Source organism: Aquarana catesbeiana, linkage group LG03 (assembly GCF_042186555.1).
Source record: "Aquarana catesbeiana isolate 2022-GZ linkage group LG03, ASM4218655v1, whole genome shotgun sequence".
Classification (NCBI taxonomy): domain Eukaryota; kingdom Metazoa; phylum Chordata; class Amphibia; order Anura; family Ranidae; genus Aquarana; species Aquarana catesbeiana.
In genome coordinates this window covers 273,495,911-273,510,485 of record NC_133326.1, presented here as the reverse complement: position 1 = coordinate 273,510,485, position 14,575 = coordinate 273,495,911, and the positions used below count along the sequence as shown (strand labels likewise).

Genomic DNA, 14,575 nt, shown 5'->3' with positions numbered 1-14,575 from the left:
TATTGCCCCGCCTATTGCCCTGATGCTCAAGTCATTACTAAAGATCATGGAGGAAGGAGTATCAGCTATCGTGATTGCTCCATTCTAGCCGAGGAGGCCATGGTTTCCCCTTCTATGTCACCTGGTGGCGTGTCCTCCAATCAGACTGCCTCAAGTCCGAGACCTGCTCCTTTGCAACGGCCACACTCACCCCAATCCGGCCCGTCTGGCCTTGACTGCCTGGAATTTGTGAAAGGTAAACTGCGAGACTTGAATCTCTCTAATTCAGTCATGTCCACCCTTCTATCAGCCAGGAAGAATTCTAACAACTCCACATATTACAGAGTGTGGCAGTGGCCCCCGCAGTGGCTAATGTTCTGCACTTCTTGCAGAACTACAACACCCTCAAGGTCCAAGTATCAGCACTTTCAGCCCTTATAGATACCTCATGGTCAAGGGACACTCTATTGGTCCGGTTCCTCAGAGCAGCAATCAAGATCCGCCCGCCAATTCACTCCTTTTTTCCAAAATGTGATTTTCCGTTGGTCTTGAGAGGGTTGCTGAAGACACCCTTCTTCCCAGATGCAGAAACTTCGTTATGGAATCTCACCTTGAAGATGGTAGTTTTGACAGCCTTAGTCTCGTCAAGGCGAGTCTCGGACATTGCTGCCTTTTGCTGCAGGTAACCATTCTGCACCTTCTTCCCAGACAGCGTGATATTACGGGCCTTCCCTGAATTTTCTCCCTAAGGTCTCGTCAGAATTCCATTTTAATTGGGAATCAGTCCTGCCAGCATTTTTACCTTCTTTGTGATGTCATCCCGATATGCTCAAATGGGAGCTCCTGTATTGTCTAATGCTCTGTCGAGATATTCAAAAGTTTTCTGTAGCAGCACCTGGTGTCTATATCTTGTTCTTCCCTCCCTGGGATTGGCTAGTTAAATCCTGCAGTGATGGCATGACGCAGAGCCAGGAAAATGGAAAATTGTTACCAAATACCGTAATTTTCCTTTCCTGGCTCGGCGTCATGCCAGCACATTCCCTCCCTGGTCCGTCGCAAGCTCTCCACGAAAACACTGTCACCAGGTACTGCCTGCCTTTTATGCTACTATTCAGGAAGGTCCTATTGGGGTCAAGGGGGTGGAGTTGGCCAGCAGTGATGGCATGACGCCGAGCCAGGAAAGGAAACTTACGGTAAGTATCTGGTAACAATTTTCAGTCTGGATAAAAAGGCTGCCTTTGTCCCCCTGCTCACACATCCACCCACAGTGATTATTAAATGAAAGAGATAAATGTAGAGTTGCAGGTGGGGCAGAGTTGTCACATGTGTGCAGTGCTGGGCAGCAAGAGACTGTGTAAACTCCGCCAGCACACCATGCTTGTATCTGCCTGTTACTGGCAGTGCTGATGTCAACCACAGGAGGGCAAGGATATGACCATTCATAGAAACGGCTGCATCGGCTGGTTGACATCACAGGAAATAGGCACCGCCCCAATGAAAAAACTCAACCCATTCTTTTATTTTATGGAATACAGCAACAAGTAGGGTGAAATAAAGACCTAATTCATAACAGGTATCCCATAATGCAACTTTTTCTTCTGTCTAGATTTCAGCTTTATCAATACCTTGTTTTACTGCATAAAAAACAGACTTGCTATTTCAAGTCTATTTTTCAGATGAGATTGGCAAAAGCTGCAATCAAGGTCACGTGTGTCACAAAGTAATGAAGAAATGGAGGAAATGAAATAGAGGGTGTATTTTAAGAGTAGTGAGAGTGCTGTAATAGAGGTCCTATTTGCGTATGTCTGTGTAAAAAATCCTGATCTGAAAACATGCTCTGGGTTATTTACTCTGAAAATAAGAAAGCCACTGGTAAGAAAAGTGACATTCTAACCTAAAAATATCACTGTGCAATCTTTGCAAAGTTATACTGTAACCATGGTGTTTCATCACTTACCTTCATTGGCTGTGTTGTATTTTTGAATATTTCTTGACATGCTTCCTTTAATATAAGATTGTAAAGCTGATTAGAATTTAAACACTCCTAGTACAGTTTTATTGAAACAGTGAATTATTTCATTTTGACTTTAAGCATATATAGAATTATATTATTTAACACAATTTCTAATTAATAGCAATTAGTTGAACAAAATTGAAATAATACACATTTTTTAGCATTATGATGTACAGGTAATTTATTAGACTGCAAATATAAGTATGCTTGTATTTATTATAATAGAGTAATAAATAAAAGTACACACATTTGCAATCTAAAAAATTATTAATTAAGGAAAGGTGATAGTATTTAAAGTGGTTGAAAGCCTTAAGGTTTTTTACCTTAATGCATCCTATGTAGTTATTACTCGTTACAACCCAGGTATGCAGAATACCATCTCTAAACGCACAACACATCGAACCTTGAAGAAGATGGGCTACAGCAGCAGAAGACCGCATTGCTGTCAGCTTAGAACAGGATACAAGAAAAATAACCTCTGCTCCAGGTGTATAAAGATAAGGCTGATTGGAGTATCTTGCAGAGTGCTAGCCCCGGTCCGCCTCCGTGGGAAACTTGGAAAGAAGAAAGAAATGGCTGCACATCCAGAACTTCCGATTGCCTTTTATTTTGCTTCACAAAGATATCACCAGAGACAACAAACTGTGTAGACGTGTTTCACACATACATCTTGTGATTAATCATTACTAATAATGTAATGATTAAGCACAAGATGTATGTGTGAAACACGTCTCAGTGACCACAATTTGGTGTCTCTGGTGTTATCTTTGTGAAGCAAAATAAAAGGCAGTCTGAAGTTCTGGATGTGCAGCCATTTCTTTCTTCTTTCCAAGCTTAGAACAGGAAACTGAGGCTACAATTCACACAGCCTCACCAAAATTGGACAATAGAAGATTATAAAAACATTGCCTGGTCTGATGAGTCTCAATTTCAGCTGCAACATTCAGATGGTAGGGTCAGAATTGCATGGATCCATCCTGCCTTGCATCAATGGTTCAGGCTTTGGGCCCCTGAGTACCAATTGAGCATCGTTTAATTACCACGGCCTACCTGAGTATTGTTGCTGACCATGTCCATCCCTTTGTGACTACAGTGTACCCATCTTCTGATGGCTACTTCCAGCAGGATAATTTACCATGTCACAAAGCTCAAATATCTCAAACTGGTTTCTTGAACATGACAATGAGGTCACTGTACTCCTGGAGCTAGAGCACCTTTGGGATGTGGTGGAACAGGAGATTTGCATCTTGGATATGCAGCCGACGAATCTGCAGCAACTGCGTGATGCTATCATGTCAATATGGACCAAAATCTCTGAGGAATGTTTCCAATGCCTTGTTGAATATATGCCACGAATAATTAAGGCAGTTCTGAAGGCAAAAGAGGGTCCAATCCGGTACTAGCAAGGTGTACCTAATAAAGTGGCCAGTGACTGTACATTTTTTTAATGCAAACAGTTGACTTTAAAGCAGTATTAAACCCAAAAGCAAACATCTATTATATTGCAGCTTACCAATTCTTAGATGTGATGGCTATATTAATTTCCTTTTTAGGCTTTCTTTCCTCTGTTTTCATCTGGTGATCAAGCAAGCAAGTCTGTTGTTTTTCAAAAGCACAAGTTCTCCAGCAGACTGTATCAGTTTACTTAGATGAGACAATCCATTTACCAATGGCACAGGTGATTAAATTCATTATCTTTTATTCATTCATGTAAGAATTGTATCCCAAAAGGAAAAATAAATGTTGCTATAACTTCTTATAAAGTGTGAGCTAGAGTTTGGCCTCAATTTGTTGTTGTATTCAAATCTGCTAATACATATAACACTCCCCTCCCCCCAGACTGACAATGATGCTATTTGCTGTGCCTCCTGTTCTCATTCATCCAGAGTTCTGTCTCACTAATACAGGAGGTGTGTTACTGTGAAAACAGAGGGGAAAAAGCCAAAGAAAAGAAAACTGATGCAGCCACATGTTCCACCCCATGAAGCCATAATTAAGCTGCCACCTTTTTGCAGCTGGTTTCCAACCATTTCTGATTACTCCCAGACTTCAAAGCAAAGCAGGTCACTTGGTTCACTGCAAGCATACCACAGCAGTCAAACTTAGGTGGTACTAAAAACAACATAATAATCACTGCCCTATTTACACAATGAGGCATTACGAGTTATTAATATATTCTATATGTTAATATGTATATATCCTATATTGTATATGTTAAACTACATAAGGACAAAACATAAATGGATTTAGAAAAATATATTTTATTTTTTACTGTTTTCTTTTTTTATATATATTTATATCTGTTTTATTTTTTTAATTTTAACACATATTTACTATTGGATTGACAGAGTATTATGGATCTTTGAATGCAGCAGAAGCTGTTTGCCTTCAGACTTTTTCTTTCTGACTAAACTCTGTACAGCCCCTCTGAACAGAACAAGCCAGGAGGCGGAGAAAGAGGATGAGTCACCTCTCTGACACATTCAGTTGTGTTTGTAAATAAATCAGTGTACATGTGAAAGGGAATCCAATGTTTTACTTGCTGGCTGGAAACATAAATACAGTATCTCACAAAAGTGAGTACACCCCTCACATTTTTGTAAATATTTTATAATATCTTTTCATGTGACAACACTGAAGAAATTATACTTTGCTACAATGTAAAGTAGTGAGTGTACAGCTTGTATAACAGTGTAAATTTGCTGTCCCCTCAAAAAAACTCAACACACAGCCATTAATGTCTAAACCGCTGGCAACAAAAACGAGTACACCCCTAAGTGAAAATGTCCAAATTGGGCCCAATTAGCCATTTTTCCTCCCCGGTGTCATGTGACTCGTTAGTGTTACAAGGTCTCAGGTTTGAATGGGGAGCATGTATGGTAAATTTGTGTTATTGCTCTCACTCTCTCATCCTGGTCACTGGAAGTTCAACATGGCACCTCATGGCAAAGCACTCTCTGATGATCTGAAAAAAAAAATGTTGCTCTACATAAAGATGGCCTAGGCTCTAAGAAGATTGCCAAGACCCTGAAAATGAGCTGCAGCACGGTGGCCAAGACCATACAGCGGTTTAACAGGACAGGTTCCAATCAGAACAGGCCTCGCCATGGTCAACCAAAGAAATTGAGTGCACATGGTTAGCGTCATATCCAGAGGTTGTCTTTGGGAAATAGACGTATGAGTGTTGCCAGCATTGCTGCAGAGGTTGAAGGGGTGGGGGGGTCAGCCTGTCAGTGCTCAGACTATATGCAGCACACTGCATTAAATTGGTCTGCTTGGCTGTCATCCCAGAAGGAAGCCTCTTCTAAAGATGATGCACAAGAAAGCCTGCAAACAGTTTGCTGAAGACAAGCAGCCTAAGGACATGGATTACTGGAAGCATGTCTTGTGGTCTGATGAGACCAAGATAAACTTATTTGGTTTAGATGGTGTCAAGCGTGTGTGGTGGCAACCAGGTGAGGAGTACAAAGACAAGTGTGTTTGTCCTACAATCAAGCATGGTGGTGAGAGTGTCATGGTCTGGGGCTCAATGAGTGCTGCCGGCACTGGGGAGCTACAGTTCATTGAGGGAATCATGAATGCCAACATGTACTGTGACATAATGAAGCAGAGCATGATCCCCTCCCTTCGGAGACTGGGCCGCAGGGCAGTATTCCAACATGATAACGACCATAAACACACCTCCAAGACGACCACTGCTTGCTAAAGAAGCTAATGTGTAAAGGTGATGGACTGACCAAGCATGTCTCCAGACCTAAACCCTATTTAGCATCTGTGGGGCATCCTCAAACAGAAGGTGCAGGAGCTCAAAGTGTCCAACATCCACCAGCTCCGTGATGTTGTCATGGAGGAGTGGAAGAGGACTCCAGTGGCAACCTGTGAAGCTCTGGTAAACTCCATGCCCAAGAGGGTTAAGACAGTGCTGGAAATTAATAGTGGCCACACAAAATATTGACACTTTGGACCCAATTTGGACATTTTCACTTAGGGGTGTACTCACTTTGGTTGCCAGCGGTTTAGACATGAATGGCTGTGTGTTGAGTTATTTTGAGGGGACCGCAAATTTACACTTTTGTACAAGCTGTACACTCACTACTTTACATTGTAGCAAAATGTCATTTCTTCAGTGTTGTCACATGAAAAGATAGAATAAAATATTTAAAAAATGTGAGGGGTGTACTCACTTTTATGAGATACTGTACACTATACACATATACAATATTTTAGATTTATTTTAATTAAAACATGTGGGTAACAATGACCATAATGTGATTTAATTTAACGTAGGTTGTAAACACCAAATGCATACTGCAAAGATAAAAACACTTTCTTTAGAGAGCAGATTTTCCAATGACGAAGGATGCTCTCCAAGACTGGAGGGTGGGTGGAGTATTGTCATCAAAGATCACAGACCGGAATTAGGAATGTTTCAAATCAACTAAATGCAAACTCATTGAAAAATATATACCCATGAGCAATACATTTTAAAGGCTAAAAGTAAATCCAATGTGGCCCATGTCCAACGTTAAAAAAACCCATTAAGAATAACAAACAAGCTTTTAACAAATACAGTGCCTTGAAAAGTTTAAAGTCTTGAAAAAGTATTCATACCCCTTGACATTTTCCACATTTTGCCACGTTACAACCAAAAATGTAAATGTATTTTATTGGGAATAATTGTGAAGTGGAAGGAAATTGACAAATTGTTTTCACATTTTTTACAATTAAAGTCAATACTTTGTAGAACCACCTTTAGCTGCAATTACAACTGCAAGTCTTTTGGGGATGTCTCTACCAGCTTTGCACATCTAGAGAGTGACATTTTTGTCCATTCATCTTTGCAAAATATCTCAAGCTGTCAGATTGGATGGAGGATGTCTGTGTACAGCAATTTTCAACTCTTGCCACAGATTCTTAATTGGATTTAGGTCTGGAATTTGACTGGGCCATTCTAACACATGATTTTGCTTTGATCTAAACCATTCCATTGTAGCCCTGGCTGTATGTTTAGGCTCTGCCCCAGTCTCAAGTCTTTTGCTGACTCAAAAAGGTTTTTTTTCTAAGATTGCCCTGTATTTGGCTCCATCCATCTTCCCATCAATTCTGACCAGCTTCCCTGTCCCTGCTGAAGAAAAGTATCCCCACAACATGATGCTGCCACCACCATGTTTCACGATGGTTATGGTGTGTTCAGGGTGATGTGCAGTGTTAGTTTTCTGCCACACACAGCATTTTGCTTTTGGGTCAAAAAGTTCAATTCTGACCAGAACACCTTCTTCCACATGTTTGCTGTGCCCCCCACATGGCTTCTCACAAACTGCAACCAGGACTTCTTATGGCTTTCTTTCATCAATGGCTTTCTTCTTGCCACTCTTCCATAAAGGCCAGATTTGTGGAGTGCATGACTAATAGTTGTCCTGTGGACAGATTCTTCCACCTGAGATGTGGATCTCAACAGCTCCTCCAAAGTTACCATGGGCCTCTTGGTCACTTCTCTGATTAATGCTCTCCTTGTCAGTTTAGGTGGACGGCCATGTTTTGGTAGGTTTACAGTTGTGTCATACTCTTTCCATTTTTGGATGGTGGATTGAACAGTGCTCCATGAGATGTTCAAAGCTTTGGATATTTTTTATAACTTAACCCTGCTTTAAACTTCTCCATTACTTTATCCCTGACTTGTCTAGTGTGTTCCTTGGCCTTCATGATGCTGTTTGTGCAGGGTTAGGGGTTAGTTAGGGGTATCAGAGTAAAAGGGGATGAATACAAATGCATGCCACACTTTTCAGATATTTATTTGTAAAACATCTTGAAAACCATTATCATTTTTCTTCCCCTTCACAATTATGTGCCACTTTGTATTGGTCTATCACATAAAATCCCAATAAAATACATTTACATTTTCGGTTGAAATATGACAAAAATTTGGAAAATTTCAAGGGGTGTGAATACTTTTTCAAGGCACTATATAAAAGCAAAGTAACACTTTTATCATTTAAACGTTACAAAGAATATAAAAAAATATGTTAAAAAGGAAATTAAGATAGTATAAATTCAATTAACCACCTCACCCCCGAAAGATTTGGCTGCTCAATGACCAGGCCATTTTTTTCGACTGTGTCGATTTAACTGACAATTGCGCGATCGTGCGACGCTGTACCCAAACAAAATTGATGTCCTTTTTTCCCCCATAAATAGAGCTTTCTTTAGGTGGTATTTGATCACCTCTGTGTTTTTATTTTTGCGCTATAAACAAAAGAAGAGCGACAATTTTGAAAAAAACACAATATCTTTTACTTTTTGCTATAATAAATATCCCACATTCTTTTTTGAAAAAAAAAAAATTTCCTCAGTTTAGGCCGATATTTATTCTACATATTTTTGGTAAAAAAAATTGCAATAAGAGTATATTGATTGGTTTGCGCAAAAGTTATAGCGTCTACAAAATAGGGGATAGATTTATGGCATTTTTATTTTATTTTTTTTTTTACAAATAATGGCAGTGATCTGCAATTTTTATTGGGACTGCAATATTGCGGCGGACAAATTGGACACTTTTGACACATTTTTGGGACCATTGACAATTATACAGCGATCAGTGCTTTAAAAATGCATTGATTACTGTATAAATGTCACTGGCAGGGAAGGGGTTAACACTAGAGGGCGATCAAGCGGTTAACTGTATTCCCTCACTGTGTTCAAACTGTAGGGGGGATGGGACCAGTGTTACCAACCTATCAGATTGAAATTTACTGGCACGACACCCAAAATTTACTGGCACCGCCATGTTTTTACTGGCATTTCACAAATGTTTCAAAATTAAATTTTTAGGTGCAAATTTCAGTATTTAGGCTACAAACAAGTACGCTAGGCAAATAGCAATGTGATTTAAGGTAGATATTAAGGTAAAAAAACATATTTTTGTTATTTTCAACATAATAAGGGCGAATTATCTAGTCCAATCACCTCCTGCCTCCATCACCTGTCACCATCGCTCCCTGCCTCCAACACCCCCTGCCACCATCGCCCCCTGCCTCCAATCGCCCCCTGTCACCAACACCCTCTGCCACCATCATACCCTGCCTCCACCCCCCCTCTGCCACATCACACCCTGCCTCCACCCCCCTCTGCCACCATCACACCCTGCCTCCATCCCCCTCTGTCACCATCACCCGCTGCCACCATCCCCCTCTGCCACCAACACCACCTGTCTCCATCCCCCTCTGCCACCATCCCCCTCTGCCAGACTGCCACCATCACACCCTGCCTCCATCCTCCTCTGCCACCATCCCCCTCTGCCAGACTGCCTCCATTACACCCTGCCTCCATCCTCCTCTGCCACCATCCCCCTCCGCCAGACTGCCTCCATCACACCCTGCCTCCATCCCCCTCTGCCTCCATCCCTCTCTGCCACCACCCCCCTCTGCCACCATCACCCCCTGCTCCATCCCCCTCTGCCACCATCCCCCTCTGCCAGACTGCCACCATCACACCCTGCCTCCATCCTCCTCTGCCACCATCCCCCTCTGCCAGACTGCCTCCATTACACCCTGCCTCCATCCTCCTCTGCCACCATCCCCCTCTGCCAGACTGTCTCCATCACACCCTGCCTCCATCCCCCTCTGCCTCCATCCCCCTCTGCCACTATCCCCCTCTGCCAGACTGCCTCCATTACACCCTGCCTCCATCCTCCTCTGCCACCATCCCCCTCTGCCAGACTGTCTCCATCACACCCTGCCTCCATCCCCCTCTGCCTCCATCCCCCTCTGCCACCATCCCCCTCTGCCACCAACACCTCCTGCTCCATCTCCCTCTGCCATCATCACCTTCTGCCACCGTCGGCTGGGCTGTCACTCCGTCCCCGACTTCCCCCGGTCCCCGTGAACTCTGGAATCTGGATTGCCTAGCCCTGGCCCTGGACGCAGGGCTCCTCCATTCCACCACCGTGTGCTGCTCAGCCTCAGAGTCCTGCTGCTCCAGTGCTCCTAGATAGTGTTACAGATTTTAAATGCTGGCGCGCCTTGCGGGGTGTGCTAGTACATCACTCGCCTCGCCAGTAAAGCGCGCCAGCGCTGCACAGCCTCTGTGAGATCTGCCCCACCGCCGGCCAAATACAGGATCTGCTCAGCAAGCTCCGGAACTGCACATGTGCAGTTCAAAGCGGGACCAGTCAGGGCTATTTTTACTGGCACATTCCCGCTACTATGGGCATTTACGGGCTGGGGAAAAAGTGCCCGTTTTTACGGGCTGACCGTAAAAATACGGGCGGTTGGCAACACTGGATGGGACTGTCTAGGAGGAGAGAGAGATCAGTGTTCATACTTAAAAAAGGGGGGGGAGTTTTGTGCTCACCAGGGAAATTGCTATAGGTCTCTGTGTGTGGTCTCTTACTATGTGCTAGTAGCCCATAATAATTAAAATCGTATGGAAAAATTCAAATAAAATCGCATGGTGAAAAATCGCATGGGTTAGTGTTGGTTACTAAAAACCTTGTGAGATGAAATCGCATAGGTTAGTGTTGATTGCTAAAAACCTTGTGAGATGTGAAAATGTTGTAGTATTGTGATGTTCCAAGGGAGTGGTGTAAAATAACTTCATGTGAACAAAACGTAAAAATGTCTACAAACAATCCGATACATTTAAAACAAAATGATATTATAATCTATAGTGCAAAACACATGTGGAAAAAGTGCTAGTGCTCAGGTGACCTGAATATAATTATTCAGACAAATATAACAAAGCATGAAGTAAAATTAGGTTGTATATACGTAAATAAATAATCCAGTGAAAGGTGGTAGGAATGGTGATATAATGACCCAATCCTAGTGATTTAAAATAAATGCTAAATATAAAATCTGGTGAAAGTGGTCAGGGTGGTACTATAATGACCCAATCACAATGCTGGTATACAAAGGTAATGGATATCATGCCAGTAGTTCAGCAAATAATGTGCAAAAATTGTCCATAACAAGTGCACAAGGAACAGTGCTCGGAACAACAACAGTGGGGTGATGGGATGCAAAACACTCTGTGTCCTCTTTGTGCAGCATACACTAGTGTGGGTAATGGCCCCTTACCTAGCGGTGCTAGGTCAACCGCATAATAAGACGCTTAAACACAGGGTCCTGGGTCTCAATCGCGTCACTATGTCCTCGCTTGCCGGCGCTAACAAGATCCTTATGGCAGCTGGATAAGTATAGCTATAGTCCTAGCTGGGGTCCTGGACCAGAGCGGGTCCTAGCTCATCCTCCACATCTCAGATATATGTAAAACGGATATACAGGACAAAAGGTACCCAATAGTGAAGTATGTTTTTAAACAGGGGGGTCGCTTTATTCAAAAAACATAGGAAAAGGTACTCACATTGAGCAGTAACAAGTCAGAGCTTTTCTCCTATGAGCAGCGAGCTCGCAATGCTCACAACAGTATGAACAAGCCTATTCCGTCCCTACGCGTGACGTCACCGATCACGTGACTTCTTCAGGGGATGAACGAGATAGACTAATTGTGTTCTTAAATAGTCTCTCCCATAGAGAATAATGGGCGGCCATTTTCTTGTAGCCGCGCCGGCCATTACTCAATGTCCTATGTGCGCGGCCATCTTTTTGGTTAGTATTTTTGGCTAAATTTACCATATTCAATGGATAGATATCAGGTTTGCTGTGTGTTGTCTTGACCATATGTAGCTGAACCTGAATACAGCCTGGTACTATGGAGGGAGATCCGTTTACATAACATAACTTGTGGAAGCAATCCATGTTAATAAAATAGTTTAATCCTGCTGAAACACTAGTTGATAATAAGGATATGGAAGGCTGCTAATATAGTGCATAAGCAAAAATTAAAATATATGTGTTTATTAGATTAAAAAAGTTAAAATTAGGAAAAAAATAAACGATATAAAAATATATATAAAAAATCTATAAAATATATATATATATAAAAATATATATATATAAAAGGGAAAAATTTCTATATTAAATATTGTTATTTAGGAGGACAAAAAAATTAAAAAATATAAATTCATAGAAAATTAATAAAAATTACATAATATCTCATGTGTACATATGGTCTGGACTAAGGTGCAAATATACATGGAAGGAAAGGCAGATATAATCTAATTTTCTGAAAGGTTTCGGAGGGCATTAAAAAAGGAAACAAAACCGAAAGGGGGGGGGGCGGGAGAGGAGGCCAAGACATGTTCCTAAGAGTATTGTAAAATTAGATAAAATTAGTTAAAATTGGACGAATTAGGTGTAAGAAGAGATTGTTGTGTACACTACTAATTAAAAGTCACTTAAAAAGCAATTCAAATCAAACTCGATGTTCAAACCTCTAGGGGCAAAAGTATCTAACGTGAATATCCACTTAGATTCGAGTTGGCTGAGGGTTCTCACTTTATGGCCCCCCCGCCAGTGCCTGACATACGGTTCAATTCCCCAGAATTTTAGCTGTGTAGGGTCTTTATTATGACACAACAGGAAGTGTTTAGATACACTGTGTTTGTCATACCCCTTTAAAATATTATTCACATGTTCTTTGATCCTTACTCGAAGGGGTCTTTTGTGCGGCCTATGTACTGTAGGCCGCAACTAGATTCTAGGGCGTATACCGCTCCTTCCGTGTTGCAACAGATAAAATCTTTAATTTCATATGTCTCTCCTGTACTGGTCGACGAAAAGTGGAATTAGGGCGCCTGGTTCTCAAACATGCAAAGCATCTTTTACGGGGGAAGAAACCGTTCCGTGTAAAGAAGGAAATCGTTTTCTTTGGTGGGTCAATAACATTTTTCACAATTTTGTCTCTAATAGTGGGTGCTTTCTTATAAATAAATCTGGAATTGGGGGGTAATTTTTCTTGTAAATCTTTGTCTGCTAAAAGTATGTGCCAGTGTCTCTTGATAATCTTCTCAATTCTTTTATATTGGGCATTAAAATCCAGGATTAATGGTGCTACCGTAGATGCCGTCTCTTTTCTGGTTCTGTCTTTGATTAATTCTTTTCGGTCCATTTCTTTTACTTCAACTATCTTATCTCTTATAAATTGCTGATCATAACCTTTGTTGGTAAATTTCTGTGCAATCAGTTCTGCTTGTTCTAGATAGGTGTTTAGATGGGTACAATTCCGTCTTACCCTCATAAGTTGGCCTTTGGGGACATTAAACAACCAGTTTCTATGGTGACAGCTATCTCTCGGGAGATAGCTGTTCCTGTCCACAGTTTTAAAGTGCGTGCATGACCGTAATTTCCTGTCTTCCTGTATGATGTCTAAATCTAAAAATATCACTTTTTCTTCACTGGTCTCCCAGGATAATTTAATATTTCTGTCGTTCATGTTGAGGTTTTCCAAAAAACTGGTAAGTTGGCCTAATTCACCTTTCCAGAGTATGAAGACATCATCAATGTACCTCTTGTAGATGGCTAATTCGGTGGGTCTATTGCTGAAAACATTCTGTTCCTCCCACTGAGCCATGAAAAGGCCTGCCACACTTGGGGCAAATTTGGCTCCCATCGCTACCCCTGTCTGTTGGTGATAGTAATTTTTGTCATACCAGAAATAGTTGTTCTTTAGACAGAAATCTAAGCATTTCACTATGAACTTCCTTTGAATGCATGGTAGCTTGGTATATAGCCTAAGATCCCATTTTACGGCTTTGCATGCTTGGTGGTGTAATATCACTGTATATAGGGATGAGACATCTGCGGTAGCCAAAATCCAAGGTCCTTCTTCTTTCAGGATGTCTTCTAGTATTTGTAACATCTGTTTGGTGTCTCTAAGATATGCCTCTGTGTTCTGGACCGCTGGCTGTAAGAAAACATCTATATATTGCCCGATCCTTGATGTCAATGAGTCTATGCCATTTACTATCGGTCTTGGTGGTGGATCTCTTTTGTCTTTATGTATTTTCGGCAGTGAGTATATGATCGGGGTTCTGCAGGAATCAAGTATCAGGAATCTGGCTTCTTTTTTATTCAGTATGTTTTTCTTTACTCCTAGGCACACCACCTTCTATAGTGCTTTTCTGCATTTAAACATCGGGTTGCTTAATAGTCTGCTATAAGTCGTCTCATCTTCCAACATCTTAGTCTTACTGGTGTGGTATTGTTCTTTCGATAGAATCACAATTCCCCCTCCCTTGTCAGCTGGTCGTATGACCAAATCTTTCCTTCTTGTTAGTTTCTTGATGCCGCTCTTTATGTGGTTTGGTTCTTCTTTCTTCTTGATCTTTAAAACTTTAATATCATCTAAAACAACTTGTTTAAAAACTTCAGTGTACTTGTTGTTCTTTACTGGTGGATTAAAAACAGATTTGTTTCGTAGTGTACTATGGACAATCTCTTCATCGCAGGGTTCTATATGTCTCGGCCTCGCTGGATTTCCTGCAATATACATGGCAATATTCAGTTTCCTCACAAATTTCTGAATTCCTAAATAGGTTTGAAATTTATCCAGATTCTTGGAGGGTGCATATTTTAATCCATTGTCTAAAACCCCTATTTGACCACTCAGATTAAAGATTCCCTCTCCTTTTACTCTCTTTTTCTTTTTCTCTCTCTTTCCAGATCACTTTCCTCTCTTCTTTCT

The 14,575-nt window shown here is 41.4% G+C and overlaps 1 protein-coding gene across 3 annotated transcripts in view; it reads right to left on the bottom strand.

Annotated features, from left to right (window-relative positions):
- LOC141132081 (uncharacterized) overlaps positions 1-14,575 on the bottom strand; it is a 144,777-nt gene that overhangs the window by 75,694 nt on the left and 54,508 nt on the right. For all 3 annotated transcript variants that reach the window (XM_073620090.1, XM_073620088.1, XM_073620089.1), the window contains one exon: positions 1,937-1,981. In XM_073620090.1, coding sequence (XP_073476191.1) covers positions 1,937-1,981 — 45 coding nt within the window. The remainder of the gene's footprint in view (positions 1-1,936; positions 1,982-14,575) is intronic.